This window comes from Bubalus bubalis, chromosome 12, assembly GCF_019923935.1.
Source record: "Bubalus bubalis isolate 160015118507 breed Murrah chromosome 12, NDDB_SH_1, whole genome shotgun sequence".
NCBI classification, from domain to species: Eukaryota; Metazoa; Chordata; class Mammalia; order Artiodactyla; family Bovidae; genus Bubalus; species Bubalus bubalis.
The window spans coordinates 20,459,897-20,486,288 of NC_059168.1; the positions used below are offsets into that span (position 1 = coordinate 20,459,897).

Consider the following 26,392-nt stretch of genomic DNA (forward strand, 5'->3'; position numbering starts at 1 on the left):
GGAACTGAATCTTACCTCAAAAAGAAAAATTCTCTAAAGGAGACTTATTTGAGGAGCATAAGTATACCTTTTCAGAAGTCTCTATCAGCCTACTTCACCCATTACTGCAAAGGTGATCAAGAAGGGGAAGGTGTGAGGAAATACAAAATAGGAGAGACTGAACAATACTCAGGAAATTAAAAGTACACTCAGACATTTTGAGTTAGAGTTACAATGCTTGGAACACATTGAACACAGGTGCTCAATCATATGCCTCAATACGTACTACCTGCAAAGAGGAATTATGGAGATGGGAGATGAAGAATCAAGAGCTCAAACAAACTTACATTACTGTCTTAACTGAGAAGTCTTATAAAGAACTATATTTTTTAAAACTAAAGATACAGTTCTTACTGCTTTTTATCTATTATTTTTAAACAAGACTGGTTGGTAATTTTTGTTTTTAACTTGGTTCAATTTAAAAGACACTATTCACCTTGTTATACATATATCTAAGCATGAAGTCCAGTAGAAATGATTTCCCTTTACGAAAAGCTCCTGCCACGGATACCACTACTATGTTTAGATCTCGTATGTGCTCCTGTAGTAATATCTGCTCCAAAGCTTCTTCATCAAGCTCAAAGTTATGGTCATCTTCATGTGCAAGAACAATCTGTACTGGACATGGTTTCTTCATAACCTCATCAGAGTTTACTAGGTCATCATCTTCATAATTCTCACCTAGAGTTAAAAAAGAGAGAAACAGGTTACTTTAATCCCTGCATTCTGAACTTTTTCCTAAAGGACCACAACTAAAGCAAAATTTCAAATAACTTCTTCCCCATTATAGGTCATTTGGAAATAGTTACAAAAGTGATGCTCAAATATATACTGAACGTCTCACTCCCTCTGTAATATTAGATAGGACCAAGAATACCAGTCACTTTCCTACTATATATACAGGTAAGCAGCAATACTAAATATAGCCTAATTAAGTCTTAACAGCTAAATGTGAGCAGCACTGTTCTTGAACACTGTATTCAGCCATAAACAACTTCTGCTACTGGATGCACACAGAAACTATCAACTTCACCTAATAATTCAGATTCCATTCTTCCCCTCAGATTCACCTGGAAAAATTCCAAGTTACAAAGACTAAAATATATGTATTTATTTATGTGTGTGAATATATATAAATATATACATATGTATGTATATATATATAATTGTTAAGATCCTAAAAAGTTTTCCAAAATGGCACATGATAAAGCTAATGGGTCCTAATTTAATAAAAGTTACCTAAAAGAATAGCCTTCCTTATTAAAACAGAGCACATGATTAATGTTTCAGTGGAAGACACAAAGACACAAGAAGGACAATTAGTGAGGGACAGAGTTTTGTTTGCCTCTAGGACCCTTTCTCACCAAACACCACAGATACCCTTTCAAAATTACATAACTCCTAAGAAACAGCTAGCTCAGTTGGTAAAGAATCTGCCTGCAATGTAGGAGACCCCAGTTCAATTCCTGGGTTGGGAAGATCCCCTGGAGAAGGGAAAGGCTACCCACCCCAGTATTCTGGCCTGGAGAATTCCATGTCCTATATAGCCCATGGGGTTGTAAAGAGTAGGACACAACTGAGCAACTTTCACTAAGAAACAGCTACATAAACCCTTTTGTTCACCCAGCACACAACAAGAAGTTAACCTTTGCAGAAGAACTTTACTGAATAGTGGTGAAAAAGTAACAATCCTAAAGTTTAAGTTTCTATTTTGTTCCGTTCTGTTTTTTTTAAACCCACCGAATAGCTAGTGGTGGCCCAGTGGTAAAGAACCTGCCTGCCAATGCAAGAGACGCAGGTTAAATCTCTGCACGGGGAAGATCATCTATCTGGTAAAGGAAATGGCAACCCACTTCAGTATTCTTGCCTGGGAAATCCCATGGACCGTGGAGCCTGGCGGGCTACAGTTCATGGGGTCACAAGAGTTGGACACAACTTAGCGACTAAACAACAAATGGCTAGTTTCAGAGGCTATGTACAATAATACCTTGTCTGCCTTTCTTCCCTATCAACTGCCTGATCCCACTAGTACACTCCTGGGGGATCTTATCCTTTTCCCACATCAGTGTCTTTAAGAGACTCTCCCCCTTGAGCTTGTCTAAGTGCCAGTTTCCAATCTAAGGAAATATATAGCATCTACTACGTTCAACCCAATGACAGCCTCTCCTCTCAGAGGAGGAGACAGCCAGTCCACTGAGGAGTGGCACATTATTAGTGTGCCAATATCAGTCCACAGAGACACTATTCTCAAAGCAACGATCACATACCCACTTTAATGAATTTTTAGTCTCTTTACAAAAAGAAACATCTAGCTTATGTGATTTCCAAAGATTATTAGAGACTTCAGGCTTCCCAGGTGGCAAAGTGATAAAGAATCCACCTGCCAATGCAGGCTCAATCACTGGGTGGGAAGATCCCCTGGAGGGGGAAATGGCAACCCACTCCAGTATTCCTGCCTGAAATATTCCACGGACAGGAGAGCCTGGCGGGCTACAGTCCATGGGGTCACAAGAAGTTGGACACGATGAAGCGACTGAGTATGCACACACATTAGAGCCTTTACCTTCACTTTATGAGCCACATTTAATGTACAAAGTAAAATCAACACTATTTCAAAAGGTGCTGCGAACAGTAACAATACAAAGACCAAGCAATTTCAACGAATTAGGGTGGCACTAGTGGTAAAGAATTTGCCTGCCAATACAGGAGACATAAGAGATGCAGGTTCGATCCCTAGGTCAGGAAGATCCCCTGGAGGAGGGCATGGCAACCCACTCCAGTATTCTTGCCTGGAGAATCACATAGACAGAGGAGCCTGGCAGGCTACAGTCCATAGGGTCGCAAAGAATCAAACACGACTGAAGTGACTTAGCACACACACACACACACATAAAGACTAAGCAATTTCAAAGAATTTTAGAAAATAAAAGAAAGCAATATTTAATTAAAGAGGATATTACCACTGCTTGTTTCAATGCTATAAAGATATAGCCAGGTATGCTATCTGAATGCACAAAAAAAGTAAACTTCCCAGGAAAAGTCTAACACAGTTAAATGCCAATGTATCATTAGGTGAGTCTAGATAATTACCACACAGTATGCAAACTGTGTGATTAAAACCTAAGCCTAATTAGTAGTTAAGAATGAACCAGGAAGCAAAACTGTTTAGATATGTCTTTTTTTTTTTTTTTTTTTTTTTTGGATATATGTCTTTTAACTTCTCTGTGCCTGTCTTCTCATCTGTAACATGGGGATAGTCATAGCACTGACCCCATTAAGTCATCAGGATTCAATGAGTTGAAATATGCTTAATACATAGTAAGCATTATATGTGCTTTTCATAAGGTGACAGTAAATGGCTCAGGGGTAAAGAATCCGCCTGCCAGTGCAGGAGACACAAGAGATGAAAGTTGGATCCTTTAGTCCGGAAGATCCCCTGGAGAAAGGAAATGGCAACTCACTCCAGTATTCTTGCCTGGAAAACTCCCATGGACAGAGGAGCCTGACAGGCTACAGTCCACAGGGACGCAGAGTCAGACATGACTGAGCACACACTGCACTGTAATTTTAAAATAATCAATCCCATAGGAGAAGCTTTTATTTGCAACCTTAGAATGCTAAATCTCTGCAGCGACCTTTAATTGACCAGTGTCACTATGTAACAACATCACCATCTACCCATTTGCAGGTACACACCTGAGGCCTGTCCATGATACATTTCTCCTTTTCCATACCCCTAAATCTAACCAAGGTCCTAAATCTGTCTTCACTCAAAATCTCTACTGATACCATCCTTATTCTCATCACCACCATCTGTCAGGGAAATTAAATAAATAGTCTTGTTTAGGCTTCAGAGACAAAGCGGAGTAGGCCTCTGACCTGGCTTCCAAACTGCCAGGACACTGCCTGGTCCGTGAGTGACCTGGAGTGACTGCCTGCTGTGAGTGCAAGACTTGCAGATAAAAGGGGGGAAGAATTTTGAGATGGCTGAGCCCCTGAAGGGGGCCTGGCCAACCAAGCCTCAGGTTTAACAACATTCCAAGTTTTACAAGACAAAACAAACAGCATTAACAGGAAACTAGGCTTGCAACTGGAAAGGACTCTGATGCTGGGAGTGATTGGGGGCAGGAGGAAAAGGGGACTACAGAGGATGAAATGGCTGGATGGCATCACTGACTCGATAGACGTGAGTCTGAGTGAACTCTGGGAGTTGGTGATGGACAGGGAGGTCTGGCGTGCTGCGATTCACGGGGTCGCAAAGAGTCGGACACAACTGAGCGACTGAACTGAACTGAGGCTTGCAATTTGGTCACAGATTGATTATGATATCAGTTTGCATCCTGGGATTATAAATGGGAATCCCAAACTGCCATCTTTGACGTCTCACCCATGGAGTGGACCCCTGGGACCTTTTCCCAATTGGGACTCCAGATGTGCTGCGTCACGAGACTTTCTAGCATTGTTTAAGTCTGGATGTTGGTCAAACCCAATTAGGTGATGTATCTTCTGCTCTATTTCTCTTTTCTTTTAATGTTAGTATATTCTTTTAATGTTAGCAACCTCGATAGCATATTGAAAAGCAGACATATTACTTTGCCAACAAAGGTCTGTCTAGTCAAGGCTATGGTTTTTCCAGTGGTCACGTATGGATGTTGAGAGTTGGACTGTGAAGAAAGCTGAGCGCCAAAGAATTGATGCTTTTGAACTGTGGTGTTGGAGAAGGCTCTTGAGAGTCCCTTGGACTGCAAGGAGATCCAACCAGTCCATCCTAAAGGAGATCAGTCCTGGGTGTTCATTGGAAGGACTGATGCTGAAGCTGAAACTCCAATACTTTGGCCACCTCATGCGAAGAGTTGACTCACTGGAAAAGACTCTGATGCTAGGAGGGATTGGGGGCAGGAGGAGAAGGAGATGACAGAGGATGAGATGGCTGGATGGCATCACCGACTCGATGGACACGAGTTTGAGTGAACTCCGGGTGTTGGTGATGGACAGGGAGGCCTGGAGTGCTGTGATTCCTGGGGTTGCAAAGAGTCGGACATGACTGAGCAACTGAACTGAACTGAATGTTAGCTAGTTAATTCTCTAATAAATATTTGTATTATTTATTTATATATAATGAGTGGCTTATTTTGTTTAATAAATCCTTTAAACTTGAGACAAAAGTGAAAGCAAAAACACCATCCTAGCTCACTTAAAGTGGAATCAAACTGGTCTCCCTTCTCGCCCCCTCCTCCAATCTAATCCTCACAGGGTAGCAACTACTACTAATATTAAATGCACATGTGATTAAGTTACTCTTATTAAAATCATTGTTACAGAGGATTAACAGCTAAAATCGTACACGTGCCTCATAAAATCCTGTTCAATTCAGTTCAGTCGCTCAGTCGTGAACGACTCTTTGCTACCCCAAAGGCTGCAGCATGCCAGGCTTCCCTATCCACCACCAACTCCTGAAGCTTGCTCAAACTCATGCCCAACAAGTCAGTGATGCCATCTAACCATCTCATCCTCTGTCTGCCCCTTCTCCTACCTTCAGTGTTTCCCAGCATCACAATCTTTTCCACTGAGTCAGTTCTTTGCATCAGGTGGCCAAAATATTGGAGCTTCAGCTTCAGCATCAGTCCTTCCAATGAATATTCAGGACTGATTTCCCTTAGGATGGACTGGTTGGATCTCCTTGCAGTCCAAGGAACTCTAAGTGTTTTTTTCCAACACCACAGTTCAAAAGCATCAATTCTTTGGTGCTCAGCTTTCTTTATGGTCCAATTCTCACATCCATACATGATTACCGGAAAAACCATAGCTTTTGACTAGACGGACCTTTGTCATAAAACCCTGTACTCACTGCTAAATCTCTCCTGCCCCATTTGGTGCTATTTTCCCCTCTGTAAACTACAAATAGACAAGCTAGCCTTTTTCAGAGCCTTATGCCACTAAGCTCTTTATAGACTCATATTTCACCACGCTATTCCTCTGTGTGGAATGCTCTTTCCCATGCTGTTCCCCTAATTAATTTCTTATGCCTCAGTTTAAACGTCACTGCCTCATGAATGTCTTCTCCCAAGGTTCCCAGTCCCCCCACAAGCCCCCACATTCTATGCACCCGTCATTTGCGTATGTATGTCAGTGCTCATTTATTATATGCCCCCTAGATTAGCAACCCTTGCGGAACACCCTCAGCTAGTTTCCCACTGTAACCAGAAAACAGAGGGGAAAAAATCTAAGTTCCTGATCACAGCCTCCACAGTTCTGGGCAATCCAGCTCTCCTGCTGTTCCTTGAATAGGCCAAACCTCTTCCCTACCTTAAAATCTTTGTCTTGTATTCTTCCCCATCTGGAAAGCTCTGTCCCTGGAAATTCAAGTGGCTTGCTTCTCCATCGTTTAGGTGTCACTGCAAATGTTATCTCCTCCATGTGGCTTTCCTTAATCACTCTGTCTAAATTACAGATCCTACCCATCACTTTAACAGAACAGGGTTTTTCTCCCCCAGAGCCTTTTTCAGTATTTAAAAATGACCTTTTTTCATTCATTTACACGTGTACATCATAGCTCCCCCTCCTGCATAGAAGGTGCAGGCCACCAAAAAATGGATCCTAATCACCCTGTTGACTACTCTTGCTCTTAGCATTTAGAAAACCGCTTGGCACCTAGCAAATGTTTAATAAATATTTCTTGAAGGAATGAAATGTATATATTTTACTCAGAGGAGTTTTACACATGCCCCTTCCCACCCATTTTATAAGGAAATTTAACAATCATATAATTAGTTTGGGGAAATACTTCTAGCAACTCAAGAGTAGTATATTTATCACAAAAATCACAAATAAAAGTACAAAGATCTAACAAATAACACATTTTAATTAAAAAGACCCTGGAGTAAGAAATGGCAACCCACTCCAGTACTCTTGCCTGGAAAATTCCATGGACAGAGGAGCCTGGTGGGCTACATACATACAAGGGACCACAAAGAGCCAAACACAACTGATCACGTTCTCACGTGCACAATTAAAAGGAACTCAAAACCAGTAAGTGCTAAAATATCACAATGACCAAATTTGGAGATTGCTGATTTTGTTAAAACCAACAAGTAGTCTTATCTTTAATGTAAAGAAAGCATTAGTTGGTTTCTTAAAAATAAAAACAAAAACTAACCATTTGGCAGGAAATCTTTGTTACCTTGAAATTTCACCTAAATTAGTTGGCTACAGTAGCCTGTTTTCCTTTAATATCATGGATAAAGATAGATACTACAGATACACAGGCAGCGTATTTGTCACTATTTCTAGTCAACAGATAATAAAAGGAAGTGTCGCCAATGCTGCAAAGAAATTCTGGAGCACAGTCCCATGGCTCAGCTAACTTCACTCCCACCATACGTGCTCTACCAAGTTTGGACTACATACAGGCAAAGTATTTCATTCATCAAATACTGATTTAGGCCACTGGAAAAAAAATTAAGAATTATATGCAAATTTATTTAGAATACCTGTAAATATGAATAGTGATCACCTACAAGCGGAAGTCTTTTTAAATTTAGCATTACTTAAGATTTTACGTAACGTAACGTGTAACATGTAACATGAAGTTGCTCAGTCGTGTCTGACTCTTTGCGACCCCATGGACTGTAGCCTACCAGGCTCCTCTGTCCATGGGATTTTCCAGGCAATAGTACTGGAGTGGATTGCCATTTCCTTCTCCAAGGGATCTTCCCAACCCAGGGATGGAACCCAGGTCTCCCGCATGGTAGACAGACGCTTTACCATCTGAGCCATCAGGGAAGTTTTTAAACTGAAGTTAAATTCTATGTGGAGAATACTGATTTCATTTCCACTTTTCAGTACTAAGAGATTGCTGGGAAAGTAGGTTTCAGCCCGCCAATATAGCTTTCCCAATATACTTAACCTATTTGCTACAAATACTTAACCTATTTGCTACAAGGCCTACAAAAAAAAAAAAAAAAGACACTACCTTTGTTTCAAAACAAAAGTCAGTATTTACCAAGGGTTGGGGAAAACAGAGATGAGTAGGTGGAGCACAGAGGAATTTTAGGGCTATGAAACTAATGTTAGAGATATGTCATTATACATTTGCCAAAACCCACAGAATATACAACTCCCAAAGTGAAACCTACCGTCAACTCTGGACTTTGGATGATGATAATGTGTCAATGAAAGTTCGCTGACTGTAACAAATATACCACTCTGGTGTGGGATATTGATAGGGCTGCAGGTGTGTGAGGAAGTGGGGGGCCCAGCATTCTTTGTGCTCTATTTTGCTGTGAACCGTTTTAAACTGCTTTAAAACGTAAAAGTCAATTATTTAAAAAAAAAAAAAAAAAGACACCTATCATTTTGCTTTTTTTTTGGCCGTTGAATCATACTTTATCTTATATTTGCCAAACTCATACATTCAGTACATATTCCAACAGGAAAAGTGAAACTTCAGGACTGACCTAAGTACATTTGAAAACTTCAAGCTTAATTAGAAGCTATACAATAAAAGGTGCTGTAAATCTACATTACAATAAAATGCTACTAGCATTAGGTTACATCAACCCAAAACTAAACTTGTAGAAAGAGAACCAAGTAAAAAGTATTTCACTTTTCAGAAGCAATGAAAGTATATTTTAATTATTCACATTCCAAATAAAAACTTAAAACAAATTTTTATGGGAAGTGGCCTGGATTCAGTGCATTTAGAATATTTACAAAAATTAGCTATTCAACAAAAGCAAAGTGATATTTTGGTGTCTGGTATTTATTTGTTCCACATCAACACTCTGTAACAAAATAAAAATAGTATATAAGTGCTCAAAAGTTTATTTCAGCACATATTTTAAAAACTTTAAAGAGGTTATATCATGGTAAATCTATTTCTAGATATTTATTATAAGAAAATAAATAAAGAAGCTAACAAAGATATACAAGTTGGTTTATCAGTGTTATTTATGGTAGGGAAAATTAATGCTGAATGTCTCAAAACTGGAAACTGGCCTCATATTTTAACTACATATTGACATATTATGCAGTTTTAAAACACATATACACATTTAAGAAATTAAAGATATCCTTAAGACTGGTATAAAATCACCAGGAAAAAGGCAGATTACAAAGTAGTATAAATTTTCCCCAATTCTGTTTTGCTTTGTTTTTAAAAACACAGGCTCACTTGGGAGTTGTGGTGGGAGACAGAAACATTTGAGGCTTCTTCTTTCAGTCATTAGAATAACTGCTACCAGACTGGCCCTCTGCCACAAACTATAAAACTAATATACAAGGCATCTTTTTTCAAGCACTGGACAACAGAGAGAAGAATCCTTGGGAAAAGATCACTCACACACACACACACACCCCCCATCAACAGCCACTCTGCACACGCACACACACATCCATCCACGGCCACTCTCTGCCTGGGAACAATTTCCTAAACCTAGAGTGGGGAACCAAAGCACAAGCAAAGATCTGAGTTCAGGACTACCAAAGGCAGTGGGATGAGAAGCTGTGAGGCAGGACAGAGAAAAAGGAACTATGCAGAAGTATTCACTGGAAGGACAGATGCTGAAGCTGAAGCTCCGATACTTTGGCCACCTGATGTGAAGAGCCATTAGGAAAGACCCTGATGCAGGGAAAGGCAGAAGGCAGGAGGAGAAGGAGCCGACAGAGAACAAGATGGTTGGACAGCATCACCAACTCAGTGGACATGAGTCAGAGCAAACCGGGAGATGGCGAAGGACAGAGAAGCCCACCATGCTGCAGTCCATGGGGTTGCAAAGAGCCAGACACGACTGAGACTGAACACCACCAACGCAGAGGCAGAGCCCAGAAGTCCCTGGCCAAGGGTGATAAGCTTCACAGGCACAGGAGAACACACTACGCAAGGCTCACCAAAAAGCAGCAACCACAGGGTTGCAAGAGCAACAGAGATACCACAAGTCAAACTGTACTGGGACACTGTGACATTTGGGCCCAGCCACTGCGGGCAGAACACCTCAGGCAGCAAGCTAAAACACCAGGAAGGCCATACCTTAGATTCAAAGCCCATGCTTATCTATTTTAAGATCTACTGAAGATCCACGCAAACAAAGCCTAACACTAAGACCTGAAAAGAGAAGAGACACTTTGGAGATTTAGTATCCCCAAGTTAGGAGGATTTCCTCTAAGCTTTCTACAGAGTCATACTAAAAAGATACAAAGTCAAGCCTATAAAAGATCAAGAGCAATTTGTAACTGAACTTTGAGCCACAACACAAATTAGACAACAGAATCCAGAATCTCCAAAATGCTAACGTACAATTAAAGAACATGATCAGAAATCATTAGAAATGCAGAGAAGAAAATGTGGCCCACAGTAAAGAAAAAAAAAAGCAGTTGCAGAAAAACAATCCTGCAGTGGCCCAGATGTTCAACAAAAGCATTAAAGAAGACATTACAAATATGTTCAATAAGCTCTTAACAAGTGAACAGTTAGGGAGTTTCAGCCAATAGATGAATAGAAAACAAATGAATATTCTAGAGCTGGAAAGTACAATAATTAAAATGAAATATTCACTGGACAGACTCTGACCACCTGATGAGAAAGAACTGACTCATTAGAAAAGATCCTGATACTAGGAAAGATTGAAGGCAGGAGGAGAACGGGATGACAAAGGATGAGATGTTCAGATGGCATCACTGACTGGATGGACATGAGTTTGAGTAAGCTTGGGGAGTTGGTGGACAGGGAGACTGGCATGCTGCAGTCCATGGGGTCGCAACGAGTCATACACGATTGAGTAACTGAACTGAACTGAGTCAAATGTTACTAAATTTGGTGTCAGAGACACCAAAAAGATCCAAAAAGCAAACCTCAAATAGGGTAAGCACAAAAAGAAAACCACATCAGGCAGACTGCTAAAACCCAAAGATAAAGGGAAAGTTTTAAAGAAATGATGTGGTGAAGAAAGTGAAAGTCACTGAGCGGTGCCCGACTCTTCGAGACCCCATGGCCTATACAATCCATGGAAATCTCCAGGCCAGAATACTGGAGTGGGCAGTCATTGCCTTCTCCGGGGGATCTTTCCAACCCAGGGATGGAACCCAGGTCTTCCGCAGGATTCTTTAGCATCTAAGCCACCAGACGGTAAAGGGAATAATTCAAACGACTACTTTTCATCAGAAGCAATGGAAGCCAGAAGACAAAAAAAATAATATCTTTAAATTAAAAAAAGAATGCCAATTGAGACCTCTATATTCAGAAACTATTATTGAAAAATGAAACCAATATATAGACAATGAGCAAAAAAGCTACACAAATTTGTCACCAGAAGATATGCTTTACATGAGATGCTAAATGATGTTCTTCATTCTTCAAGCTGAAAACAAATGATACCAGATGGAAAGCCTCCTCACTCCTTCCTATAGTATCCAAAGTAGCAAATAAATGGATACAAAAATAAAAAACTGGTTGTTTCCCCCAAGTAATGTCCTTAAAAGATAATTGATCATATAGAACAAAAATATAGACTGCAATGTGGGGTTTATAAAGTATGTAGAAGATTTTTAAAAATATTGACAAATATGTGGGCACAAATAAATTAAGTTACATTCTAAGGTTATTAAGATTCTGAAGTAGAAAGCGATAAAATCGCTGATTCTAAATGGACTTTGATACATTACAGATGCATACTATTGGCTCTAGCACAATGACTAAAAAAGTAAAGTATAAGCTAAAAAAGACAATAAGAAACCAAAATGAAACACTAAAAAATATCCAATTAACCCAAAGAAAAAACAAGAACAAATGACAAAAGGAACAAATGGAAAACAAACAGCAAGATGGCAAACTTAAATCCAGTTAAATAATTACATTAAAAGTTAATATACTAAACATTCCAATGAAAACACAAGAGATTGTCGCACTGGATAATAAAAGCAAAACTGTATACTGTGTAAAGCAGCAGCTCTTTTAATACAAAAGCAGTGATAGGTTGAGAGTAAAAGGTAGGAAAAAAGATACATATACAAATAACCATAGGAAAAACGGTGCAGCTATAAGAATGTCAAAGTAGACTTAGAGACTAAAAGTATTTCTAGATATAAAATGGGTCAACATCAGAAAAACTTAATAACCCTAAATAAGAGACTTAAACTACATGAATTAAAGAGAAAAACAGACAAATGCATATTCATATTTGGAGATAACAACCCTGTCTCAGTAACTACTATATGGAGACAAAAAATTACCAATATAGGATAGGCCTGTCCACACGAGAGATGAGTCACATAGGTAATTTTCAGTTTTCTTTAGTCACATTAAAAAGTAAAAAAGAAGCAAATAATTTTAATTTATGCAACATACATATTCTCATTTTGACTCAAAATCAATGTTTTAAAATTAAGGCATTTACATTTTTCTTTCATACTGTCTTTGAAATTCACTGTGTATTTTACACTTACAGCACCTTTCCACTCAGACATTAAATGCTTATTAAAAATACATGATCACTCAGATTTCATCAAATTTACAACTGAATAAGATTCACATACACAAGGTGTTCCCAACATAAGTTTTCCAATAACTGAATCAAATACCAAAAAATCACTTTCCATTCATATGTAAACCTATACTGACAAAATTGTTTTTAAAACATAAACTAAAATGAAAATTTAAAACTCATTTCTTTAGTCACAGTATCCATTTTGCTTTAATACGCATATCCTTGACTGAGGCTGATCATTTTTCTATGCGTATTTGTTTCCTCTTGTATGAACTATCTATTCATAATCGAGGCAGTTTTAAGAAAACACACAGTCATAAACTGTAACCCAGAAGTTACTTTAACTCTATGTTTAGTCGCTAAGTCGTGTCTGACTTTTGCGACCCCACGAACTGTTGCCCACCAGGCTCCTCTGTCCGTGAGATTTCCCAGGCAAGAATACAGACTGGATTGTCATTTCCTTCTCCAGGGGATCTTCAAGACCCAGGGATTGAACCCACGTCTCCTGCTTGGCAGGCGGATTTTTTACCACTGAGCTACCAGGGAAGCCCCTTAATTCAACAGTAGCAAATTATTAAATGCTTAAACAGTGTATTTTGCAGATAGTTTTTTAAATTCAAAAACAATCATGTGCTGCTTGCATATTTTAGAGCACAGAGGGGTACCTTGTATACAACACATAATTTAACACTGAAAACTAGAAGATTTAGTTGATGTACAGTTGCTTGCATAATATATCAATGATTTACTTCTTACAGAATGCTCAGTCAAGAATGCTTCGTTTCAATTTAACATTATAAAGCAAACGGTGTTTTTCCCATTAGAATAATTGTGGTTCTCTCAACTGAATGGGGTTAAAAAGCTGGAACTGGCTATAAACACACAACAGAACTAGTTAAAGTCCCATTGCTGCCTCTCTTACAGACATACAGACAAAGCCTAAGAAAGAAATGGCTCTATTTTCAATAACCCTACTCTGCTTCCATGACCTTTATTACAATTAATATTACCACAATCAGGGTCAAAATTCAAATCTATAACTATAAACACTGTGAACAACTCAAAATTAAGGATCATCGGCTAATAAGCTGAGGTTAATAATCCAGCAAAAAAAAAATCTGGACTCAGTGTTCAACATAAATACATACTCTGCTCTCTACTTTTTGTATATTTTCTTCAAACTCTGGAACTTTTTTTGCTTTAACTATTATCTCAAAAAAAAAAAAAAATAGTAAATCACCCAAAAAAAAAATCTTAAATAAAAAAATTGTCACTCTAGAAATAAAGGATGGCATTTAAATCTACAGAAGTGAGATATGAAAGAGTACCAGTTATTGTCCAGGTTCAAACTATCATGTTCAACAAAATACAGTTGTGAAAGACAAGAAAATATAACTGAAGGCTGCAGAGATCTGTAGGTCAATATAGTCACCACTCAAAATAGTTCAGCTACAAAGCACTTTCAAATTTGCTATTCAAAGTTTTAAAGAATCACCAAGAAAAATATGAAACAATTTTAATATTAATTTTGGAAATAATTATAAGATCTTTGGAATAATGCAGACTTAACTTGCTAAAGCAAATTCTACCAAGGAATGAAGGACTCCTGACTTGCACTTTATCTTGCTCTTAAGAAGAGGCTGGTTATAGGGAATTCCCTGGCAGTCTGGTGGTTAGGACTCCATGCTTCCACTGCAGAAGGCACGGGTTCGACCCCTGGTCCATCTAATAATTCAGCAAACCTAGTTTAAGAAAAAATATTCCTTAAAAGGTTGTAGTAGCAGTAAATATATAATCATTATTATTGTTTAGTTGCTAAGTCCTGTCTGACTCTTTTGCGACTCCATGGACTGCAGCCCACCAGGCTCCTCTGTCCATGGGATTTTCCAGGCAAGAATACTGGACTTAGGTTGTCATTTCCTTCTCCAGGGGATCCTCCCGACCCAGGAATGGGACGTTAAGTCTCCAGTACTGGCAGGTGGATTCTTTACCACTGAGCCATCAGAGAAGCCATATGATCATTACTAAGTAATAATACATTCATTTATTTATATGTTATGTGTCTAGTTTATATTCTTAATCAATGCCTGAAAAATTTTTGTCCAATTTTATTTTCATTTATTTTCAAGATCAAGCATGATATATAAAGATTCCCTAAAACAAAACTCAACTGAAAATAAAACACACTTATAGGAACTAATGATCTGACTTAAGACTGTTTATCCAGGAAACAATTAAGTAGTAAGGTCTCAAAGAAAATCCAGGTAGTCTTCATTCCCTAGAAATGAGGACTTCAAAAGGCAGCAATGCACGAAGACTACTAAGACTAATGAGTGAAGACTACTACTAAGAGTGAAAAGCAAAGGGGATAGATTACAATGGATAGATTAACCCAACCTTAACATCACAAAGCGGAGAAGGCAATGGCACCCCACTCCAGTACTCTTGTCTGGAAAATCCCATGGATGGAGGAGCCTGGTGGGCTGCAGACCATGGGGTCACGAAGAGTCGGACACGACTGAGCGGCTTCACTTTCACTTTTCTCTTTCATGCACTGGAGAAGGAAATGGCAACCCACTCCAGTGTTTTTGCCTGGAGAATCCCAGGGACTGTGGAGCCTGGTGGGCTGCCATCTATGGGATTGCACAGAGTCGACACACTGAAGCGACTTAGCAGCAGCAGCAGCAGCAACATCACAAAGAGACAATCAAAAGTTTCATGGACATCATGCGCAATACCGGGTTGGATGAAGCACAAGCTAGATTCAAGATTGCCGGGATATGCAGATGACATCACCCTTATGGCAGAAAGCAAAGAAAAACTAAAAAGTCTCTTAATGAAAGTGAAAGAGGAGAGTGAGAAAGTTGGCTTAAAACTCAACATTCAGAAAACTAAGATCATGGCATCCGGTCCCATCACTTCATGGCAAATAGATGGGGAAACAATGGAAACAGTAACAGGCTTTATTTTGGGGGGACTCCAAAATCACTGCAGATGGTGACTGCAGCCATGAAATTAAAAGACGCTTACTCCTTGGAAGGAAAGTTATGACCAGCCTAGACAGCATATTAAAAAGCAAAGACATTACTTTGCCAACAAAAGTCTAGTCAGTCAAAGTTATAAGGTCAGTCTAGTCAAAGTTATAGTTTTTTCAGTAGTCACGTATGGATGTGAGAGTTGGACTATGAAGCAAGCTGAGCGCTGAAGAATTGATGCGTCTGAACTGTGGTGTTGGAGAAGACTCTTGAGAGAGTCCCTTGGACTGCAAGGAGATCCAACCAATCAATCCTAAAGAAAATCAGTCCTAAATACTCATTGGAAGGACTGATGCTGAAGCTGAAGCTTCAGTACTTTGGCCACCTGATGTGAAGAACCGACTCACTGGAAAAGACCCTGATGCTGGGAAAGATTGAAGGTGGGAGGAGAAGGGGATGACAGAGGATGAGATGGTTGGATGGCATCACTGACTCAATGGACATGAGTTTGAGTAACCTCCAGGAATTGGTGATGGACAGGGAGGCCTGGCATGCTGCAGTCCTTGAGGTTGCAAAGAGTTGGACACAAAGTGACTGAACTGACCTGAAGTGTGATGTATCAGAAACCAAAAGATACCACCAAAGACGTATGTTTGAGGAAAATTTTTAAAAACATCAAACTGATCAAGCCTCTAGATCTAACTATGGGAAAGAAAAGAGACACATTCACTACCACCACAGAGATGGAGTCAGAAAACAAGAATATAGGAAATCTCACTGGACAAGCAAACCTGGACAAAAAATTGAAAAAAGAAAGGGGGGGAAAAAAGAGAAGGAGACTTAAGAGCCGTATCAACCAAATGCAGCGAGGGGGCCTTGCTCAAGCACATCAACTACAACAAACCTGAAGCAATCAGGGAAATATGAACTCTGGATATGATGTATTAAAGAATTATTTTTCTAGCATGGTAATAGTACCAAGGCTGTTTCTTTAAAAAGCTTTACTCATTTAAAGACACAGAACATTCATATAATCTGTTATTTGCTTCAGAGTAATCTGGTAGGGAGGCTGGGTATGGAAAATAGATAAAAGAAAGTGGCCATTATATTGATGATCGTTTAATCTTGGAGATGTTTATACACAGGTTTCTAACGTTGTTCTCTTCTGTACATATCTGAAATTTCCCATAATAATAAGTTTTTTATGTGGTGAGGCTAATAAAGTCTTTATTAGGAAATGAAGTAGATCTAAGTACAAAAGATAGAAATATATAGACCAGAGCTATTAGAAGTGAGAAAAGGTCTCTCAAATTGTACTTCGCAATGTTTCTGCTACTTCCACAGCATTTTAGTGACTAGGAGGGGCAGGATGGTGCCATGAAAGATTAAAACAAAAAAGGTAATCCTGAGTACCTCCAATAGTGACAAATTCACTCCTTTGTGAATCAATTCCTGTGAGTCCTCATCACACCAAGATATTATGGTTAAACAATGAATATTTTTTTTAAAAGAACTCAAGAAACAGCTTTCTTAATTGGAGAGGGGGACATTTTTAAACTCCTTACAAGTGTTTATGCATAAAGGGAATATATGAATACGCTCCCCAGAATGTCAAGAAATTTTAGGGCATTCAAGTTCTAGTACAGATGCTGAAAAATTAGCCTCCATATTTAAAATTAAATCTAATATATCACTCACATGGGCTTTAGAGATTATGCAGTCAAACTCACTCATTTTTAAGACAAGGAAAACACATGATTGGACCACCGTGTGGAGGGAGACCTGACTGGTTTTATTTAGTGTTATTTCCTCTACATTAGTGTTTTTCAAACTTTTTATGAATCACCTGGCTCTTCTTAAAGTGAACATTCTGATTCAGGCAACCTGGGATGGGAGGCTAAAACTGCATTTCTAACTCCCAACTTGATAACATTGTGATGCCAACATTGATGGCCCTCTGAACAGAACAGAGTACTGATGATCACGGTATTGTACAGGTATTCAGAAGGTAAAGATCATTTTATTTTATTTCATGTAGCTTCCAGTGATGCTAACGTTTTCAGTAAAGGAAAACAGGTTTTCAAGCTATGCTATAATCCTCCATTTTCCTGGGAGACTGCTAACCACTCTAGTTGAGCTACTCTGGATGCTGTATAAAGTGAAAAGAGGCAGTGTACATAGACACCCCTACTTTCAAAATATAAATATAAAATTTTTCCTAATTTGTTAATATGATATATAGCTAGGGTTGAAAAGTAATGGTCTGGAGCCATCATCAATCACCTGGTGAGCTTTTAATAGCAGGCTTCCCTTTCCCTGCCCAAACAGACGCAGCCCAGAATAAGCATACTGACAAAGACACAAACTTGGACTTCAAACTTTTTTAAGAAGAGAAGTAGCTATTAGCCAAACAGGTACCACAAAAAAGAGTTTAACAATTTGCTCCTATAAAATACTGTTATTAGTAACTTAAATTTCTCTCCTATAAAACTGGAACTATGATGCAAATGGTAAAAATGAAAACTTTAAAGACCCCAGGAGACCTTCCACTAATGTCATACATCAGATACTTTCCCCCATCAGCTTTGCCCATCTGACCAAGACGACCATCCTAAATCACCAAGCTTTAAAAATACTTTTAAAGAGCATATACAGTAGTTCATATTTCCTTCCTTCATTACTCTCAAATCATGAGATAAACAAAAAAAAGTTTTCCTGTAAGACTCAAACATTATTTCCCACTTGTAATCTACTGTTTCCACAGTAACCGGCAGTGATGACATAGAATTTTTGCTGTTTCCATTTAAAGAATACTGAACAACCCACTTCAGTATTCTTGCCTGGGAAATGCCATGGGCAGAGGAGCCTGTCCATCGGGTCGCAAAAGAGTTGGACACAACTTAGCAACTAAACAAGACTACGCTAAAAATATTTTCAAGAATGAAGGATATTTTCTTATTGCCATTGCTGCTTTAAAAATAGGATTTAAAAAAGATAAAATTAGTATGCCCAAACATTGTTAATAAAAGACAAGGTAACTAAAAGTTATTGTATATACAGGGTTTCTCTGGGAGACAAAAATGTTGTTCAGTCATGTCTGACTCTGCAACCCCATGGACTGCAGCATGCTAGGCTTCCCTGTCCATCACCAATTCCCAGAGCTTGCTCAAACTCATGTCCATAGAGTCGGTGATGCCATCCAACCACTGCATCCGCTGTCGTCCCCTTCTCCTCCTGCCTTCAGTCTTTCCCAGCATCAGGGTCTTTTCCAGTGAGTCAGCTCTTCACATCAGATGGCCAAAGTATTGGCTTCTTATTTAAAACTGTTCATTATATACTCACTTCTAATTTAAAATTGTTCATTTTATCAAACATGATTTGACTTTGGTTGGCTTTTAAGTTTATACAAAACAAAGTTGACTTTCCCCAATATGGAGGATTTAGATTATTCTCCACATTGAGCAAACAATAAAATCTGAATCTATTAAAAAAAAAAACTGAAGAATAAAAATGTTTTTTATGCATTTATCTAAATAGAAGAAAAATGTAAAATAGATCACAAAATATTTCTCTCAAAGTTTATCATCAAATATTAACCAGCTCTTAAAGCACACATTTAAATATACATGCATATACTTTAAGATTAGCAAATTTTCAACTGAAATTAAATTAGATTATTTTTTAAAAGGTGGCAGTTTATGAAGTGAATTTTGTTGACTAGCTAAGAAATGCTAGAATAAATAATGGCTTGGGAGGCTCTAAGCAACAAGACAGAAATTCAGAAAAATTCTATTTAGGTTCTGCAACTTAAGAGTCCTCAGTAGGAAAGGACTTTTCTAAAGGAAAATCTTACAGAAAATCTCACCCAAGTCACCCCAAGGGGCCTGCATCTTTTGTACCTTTAAAAAAAAAAAAAGGATGGGAGACACACTTTTTGTTGTGTGGTACACTATTTTAGAGAATTTGAGTAAACAGTATTGAAACTTTTTAAATTTAATTTTAGATAAGTTATTTACATGCCAGAGGAATTCTTACCCAAATGCACAGAAGAGACATGGTTCCTTTTCAATGGAGGATTGTCTCTAACTACAAAAAAAAATTTGGAACCTGAATATCTACTGATAAATAAAGTATGAAAGAGAATTAAAATTAGTGCATAAGATCCAAATGTGAGAGGCGAAAAATGTTAATCACTCAGTTGTGTCTGACTCTTTGAGAGCCCAAGGACTGTAGCCCACCAGGCTCCTCTGTCCATGGAATCCTCCAAGCAAGAGTACTGGAATGGGTTGCCATTCCCTTCTCCAGGGGAATCTTCCTGACCCAGGGATAGAACCCAGGTCTCCCACATTGCAGGCAGATTCTTTACCATATGAGCCACCAGGGAAGCCAATGCTATAGAGAAAAATAAAACCAGTCAAGGGAAATGAAAACAGGGGTTGCCATTTTACAGAACAGTCAGGCAAGGCTCCTCAATAAGGAGGCATCTGAACAGAGAACTGAAAGAACTGGGTACTGGGAGAAGGGATATTATTAAGAATTTTCTCATTCCTTGAAATAATTTACTGTACAAAATAATTTTAGATGTTATACCTTTTACTTTAGAAGAGAGAAAAACACTTAGAATGCCTACTCTATGCTAATAACTATATAAGCCTCAAAAGCAGCTAAGAGTTTTCGTATCTGTATGAAGGAGGACACTGAGGTTTGCTTAATGTAAACAAAATCTAACATTTTGAAGTGGTCAGATCACAATGTACACCCAGTCTCTGTAACTGTCAGATCCATCATTCTCCAACTATGCCAAATGAGCATGTTTGCTGAACAAACTCAGAAGTCAATTCTTATGTGCTCAAGATCTTTATAAAGTTATAAAGTTAAAATAAAAGTTACCAAAAATACAGTTTGTTTAAAAGCAAAGAAGTTTATTTCTCATTTTTATAACAAATCAGCATACAGCTATCTTTCTCTTTATTTTTTCAAAAAATTTCCTTGTGAAAACTTAATCATTTATAGTTAGTAAATCATTTATACAGTCCCCCATTAGGGAAAAAATTTTTTCTTCATAACTTCTAAAAGGGCAGGTTTTTTTGTTTGTTTGTTTGTTTTTTGAATCCCAGGGACGGGGAAGCCTGGTGAGCTGCCGTCCCTGGGGTCGCACAGAGTCAGGCACGACAGAAGCAACCCAGCAGCAGCAGCTTAGCAGCTATATCATAAAATAGCAGATGGTATTAAGTTCTAAAATATTTTGCAGAGCTACTTAAAATAATTAAATATAATCAGTGTTATATTTACAAAACATTACAGAGGCTCCTTCAGTTAAGGAAGTGAATACAGTTTAGAAGGGCAGGTTTTAATTGAAGACTTTAAAAACATAAGATGCAATAAAATTATACTTTCCCATCTTTGGTAAGATATGCATATATATGTATATGTAAACAAATATGCAACTTACTGTTTCATATTCACTGATTCCAACGATGCTCAGCGATGTGTCATGAAGATTCTCTCAACCTAACTACTTCAGACTAATCATCAGAGAGCAAGGCACTATTGCTAGACACTAGAGAAGTACGGATGTGAGAGTTGGACTGTGAAGAAGGCTGAGCGCCGAAGAATTGATGCTCTTGAACTGTGGTGTTGGAGAAGTCTCTTGAGAGTCCCTTGGACTGCAAGGAGATCCAACCAGTCCATTCTGAAGGAGATCAGCCCTGGGATTTCTTTGGAAGGAATGATGCTAAAGCTGAAACTCCTGTACTTGGGCCACCTCATGCGAAGAGTTGACTCATTGGAAAAGACTAATGCTGGGAGGGATTGGGGGCAGGAGGAGCAGGGGACGACAGAGGATGAGATGGCTGGATGGCATCACTGACTCGATGGACGTGAGTCTCAGTGAACTCCAGGAGTTGGTGATGGACAGGGAGGCCTGGCGTGCTGCGATTCATGGGGTCGCAAAGAGTCGGACACGACTGAGCGACTGATCTGATCTGATCTGAGAGAAGTACAATTTGCTACTAACAGTCCTTACTCAAAGTTCTGACACAAACTAGTATAAAGTGACAGTATAACGAGAAAGAGATAATATGGGATTATTTAAACCAGGGTTATCAATGAAGATACCCTGGAGAAGGCTGCATTTCTCTAAATCATGAGAATCAGATTAAGCTAAACCTAATTTAAGCTAGGACTTCTCTGGTAGTCCTGTGGCTAAGATGCACTCCAGTGTAGAGGGTCTGGATTCAATCACTGGTTAGAACTAGGTCTCACATGCAGCAACTAAAGATCCTGCATGCTGTAACAAAAATGGAAGATCCCATGTGCCACAACTAAGACCCAGTGCCACAAAATAAATTTTTTAAAACAAAAGAATAAAAAAGTTTAAAACTGCTAAGCATTATCCTGAGGAGAGCCATGGAAAATTCTGAAGCAGAGTGATAGGATCAAAGCTGTGCTGCACAGATAAACTGAAAGTGATGAGTGAGTAAGAAGTATAATGAGTCTAAAAACAGGGAAATCAGATATAAGGCAAACGAAGGAGCCTGAGTATAAGGTGAAAAGCTCAAAGTCAAGAGGTGACAGTAAAAACAGAAAAGTGATGCATGCAACAGCTAGCTAGCTTCAACATCCTTCTTTAGAGTAGGCAACAAATAATACCAAATTATTCCATATTTTTTATAAGGGACATTCTCTTCTCTATAAGCCTTTATAAAGCGACAAAGCACTAAATTCCCATTTCCGAAAGTACTGTTGCTACAGTGACTGCCAAGACTTTTTAACACAGCAACCAGGAATCCAACCAAACCAGAGTGCGTTGCCTCAATTTAGGCAAATGGTTTAATCATTCACTCTGAAGGCCTCCCAACTAACTCTGCAGTAAGATAAAAGATATTAAACTCATAGAAGAGCTATTGAAATTTGGGGTAACAGGCTAGCAAAGAAGTTATTAAAAAAAAAATACACTCAAGTTTAAATTTCGAATCGGCTTTTCATGACAAATCTCAAACAGGTATCTGTCAAGTCTCTGGAACCAAGACACTACGTTCCACTTTGCCTCAACTCTCCACCTCAGATGACTTATTACAGCAGCGGTTTAAAGGAAGGAAAGCAAAGAGTACACTCAAATCCCAACCCTGGCTCAGTGCAGCAAAATCCTACTAAAAGCAGGGGTAAGAAGGAAATAGGGCCAAAAAGGGACAAATAACCATCTGTCCAGCTAGATAAAATGTGATTAATTTGAAAAAAACAAACAGGATAAGAGTGTCAAAGGTTCTCACTATCCTCTCCTTTCTTCTTTCTCTAAGTTTGGCAATTTCAGAGTAAGTGTCAGGATTTCTTGCGGCAGAGAAATACATACATAATCAAAAATAGCGGCATTGAGCACACATCTTTACAGTTTTTAGGTACATCTGGGGGGCTATTCAAACAGTTTTTCTAGTAGTTATTCAGTTATTTAAATCAATTCTTTGCTGTACTTGGCTACAGAAAAACTCATATCCTTTTTTATTAAACATGCTCAACAAATTTGATCTTTCAGTTGCTTCTAATTGCTTTTAAACATTTCAAGCATCCTTTTTAGAAAAATTCTTAGAAAGCAGGAACAAGTACTTTAAAGCTTCCCAACATAAGCCTATCTTTCTATCTTCAAACAAGTGGTATATCCTACAACTCTGCTAAGGACTTCAAGGACTGATAAGCCCAACTTCCCCCAAGTCTTCCTTAACAATATTAACACACTAATTTCTACTTCTGAAATAAGAAACTTCATGATAAACTTTACTCACAAATATGCATAAGGTCTATCTGATCTCCCAACTACATGAAAGCTTTAGAAAGAGTGATCTCTTCTACACTTTTCTACATAGGTATTCACTACAAGAAACAGAAAGCCTTTTTATAAGGTGTCAATATAGCAACGTAACATCAAGGGGAGAAAAAAGCTAGTTCTTTGTCCAAGGATGGCCCTCTACCTGACTGTCCTACTCCACCTCTTTACCCCCAAAAGAAAAAACTAGCCGCAGCCCCTTCAGGCTCTCCTTTACCCTGAGGAGTAACCCTGTACACTCAATAGACGTCAGGAGCTTTGAAAAATATTATCTTTGAACCTTAAATTTCTAAAGTAGGGTTTGTTTGTTTTGTTAAGGAAGCCAAAACTTAAAAATGATGGTGATCTGAATCCAGCTCCTAAGTTTGGATGCTTCTACCACCCTACTAAGCACTGAAGCAGATGCCTATGTGAGTGAGTCGCTCAGTCGTGTCCAACTCTTTGCAACCCCATGGACTATTATATTATAGTTCAGGGAATTCTCCAGGCCAGAATACTTGAGTGGGTAGCCTTTTCCTTCTCCAGGAGATCTTCCCAACCCAGAGATTGAACCCAGGTCTCCCACATTGCAGGCAGATTCTTTACCAGCTGAGCCACAAGGGAAGCCCAAGAATACTGGAATGGGTAGCCCATCCTTTCTCTAGAGGATCTTCCCAACCCAGGAATCAAACCAGGGTCTCCTGCATTGCAGGCTGATTCTTCACCAACTGAGCTATCAGGGAAGCAGATGCCCATACTTTGGTATTAAAAAGAGATAGGAACAAACAATATCTCACAAAGAATTCAAAACAAAAAAGAAGGAAAAAACCTCCAGGTGTGCACACCTAAATATTCAAGAGACTAGCATTAAGTTACTAAGTTCAGACATGCCATCAGAGATGCGAATTTAAGGAAAGAACTCATATCGAACCATTTTAAGTATTTTTTTAAATATAGTATTTCCCAAAAACAACCCACAAAGTCAAAAAGCAAACAGGAAAAAGAATTTCTTGTATATAAAAGAACTTTTACAAAGATAAGATAAACACTGACAGCAGGTCAATTACCAAAAATTCACATTCAATTACCATGTTAAAATTTCAATATCAACTGTCATCAAAGAAATGCAAATGAAACAAACAGCTGGATCCCCATTTTTCCCATTTGTTGGTATTTATTTTTAATTAACAACACTCACTTGTGAACAAATGGAGACAGAATAAATGGGTATAACCTTTCTGAATGGATATGCTGATGTGGTCTTCAATTTTGAAACTGTACAGGCTATTTGAACCCTGAAAACTACTTTTAAGACCTTACCCTGTAAGTCAAGATTTATCTAGAAAGATGTTTGGCCAGCATTATTCAGTAAGAAATAACTCCATAATCAAAAGGAAGACTGAACAGATGTGGAAACAGTGACAGACTTTATTTTCTTGGGCTCCAAAATCACTGTGGACAGTGACTGAAGCCAGGAAATTAAAAGGCACTTGCTCCTTGGAAGAAGAGCTATGACAAACCTAGACAGTGATCACTTAGCATCACTTAGTGAACCTAGCATCACTTTGCCAACACAGGTCCATCTAGTCAAAGCTATGGGTTTTCCAGTAGTGAAGTACAGATGAGAGAGTTGGGCCATAAAGAAGGCTGAGTGCCGAGGAATTGATGCTTTCAAACTGTGGTGCTGGAGAAGACTCTTGAAAGAGTCCCTTGGACTACAAGGAGATCAAACCAGTCAATCCTAAAGGAAATCAGTCCTGAATATTCATTGGCAGGACAGATGCTGAAGCTGAAACTCCAATACTTCAGGCACCTGATGGGAAGAGCCAACTCATTGGAAAAGACTCATGCTGGGAAAGACTGAGGGCAGGAGAAGGGGGTGACAGAGGATGAGATGGTTGGATGGCATCACCCATTGACATCAAAAAAACTAAGAACAATGGTGAATTTCGTTCAAATTTCGTCAAAATTTCTCTCCAACTTATCATTCAAAATTCAAACCCCCTCCCACCATTCTGATAAAAGTGAACTTAATCCAGCTCATAAACCCAGTCATTCAAATAGGAAAAGAGCAACTCAAGGGGTGCCAATTTCACCCCTTTACAGAGTTTCGTTATAGGAGGCTTTAAAGTTTCTAAAGTACCTCCACAGATTAACTACTTAGTAATCCAAAAAAAAAAAAGATTTACCAGCTTGCTAGGGTAGATATTTCCTTCAGGAAGGAAAAAATGTTACTCCATTCCGATGGAAGTCTACACTACTCAAAATTCAAAATTAAGTCTTGAGTTAAAATAAGTACTTTCTTACCACTACCCAAGACTCGTCTATGAATGACGACTACAGAAAGGGGGAAAAAAAGCTTTTTATGGGATTCATGATTAGTGTGGTTTCAAATCAATCACTGTTTCAGGCATTCTTGTGCACACAGACATTAATTAGATTTCGCACCTTTACTGTTTGAAAAGCCAATGTTTTCTACTTGAAAACTGCCATGATTCATATTGAATCCTGAAACTGAAATAAACTTCAGAAGATTATTTGCCACATGATTAAATGATTCTCTAAAATGCAAGTTTATTAAAGGTAGCTGAGAAATCTGTTTATTTTTATCTGGTAAAAACTAAACAAAGACTTTTCAAATCACCTATTTTAAAAATTAAATGTTTATTTCAAAGTCTCATCTTAAATAACCACACATTATAGTAAGTACTGCCAAACAGAATGTTTGATACTGAGTTAAGCACTTTAATCACATTTAATAACCCTAATCATGAACACATTATCAGCATTTTACAGATAAAGTAAAAATTCACCCACCACTCTTGACCACACTAAACTTTCACATTACAGGGGCAAAAAAAAAAACTTTCTGACTGCAAATATACACATATATTAATGTAACAGCACAAGTAGTCCAACTGGCATATTCTTACCTATACGTTACTGTATCTTACACACAGCTTTATAATTTATGAAACACTGGTACCCTCACCTCATTTGTTTCCCACAACAGCCCTTATGGGATGATTATCACTACTGCATGTGAGGGGTTTCAAGCTCAGAGTTTAAATGAAGTCACTCAGCTTTTGATTCCTCATTTT

General features: G+C 38.5%; 1 protein-coding gene across 8 annotated transcripts in view; it reads right to left on the bottom strand.

Annotated features, from left to right (window-relative positions):
• The window catches only part of ATL2 (atlastin GTPase 2), a 164,717-nt gene that overhangs the window by 37,987 nt on the left and 100,338 nt on the right, over positions 1–26,392 (bottom strand). For 5 of the 8 annotated variants that reach the window (XM_006048938.4, XM_044925839.1, XM_044925838.2 and 2 more), the window contains exon 2: positions 476–720. The exons of 2 other annotated variants lie outside the window; for them this stretch is intronic. In XM_006048938.4, coding sequence (XP_006049000.1) covers positions 476–720 — 245 coding nt within the window. Of the gene's footprint in view, positions 1–475; positions 721–26,392 lie in introns of those variants that run through there. One more of the 8 variants, XM_025260882.2, reaches the window with a different exon arrangement.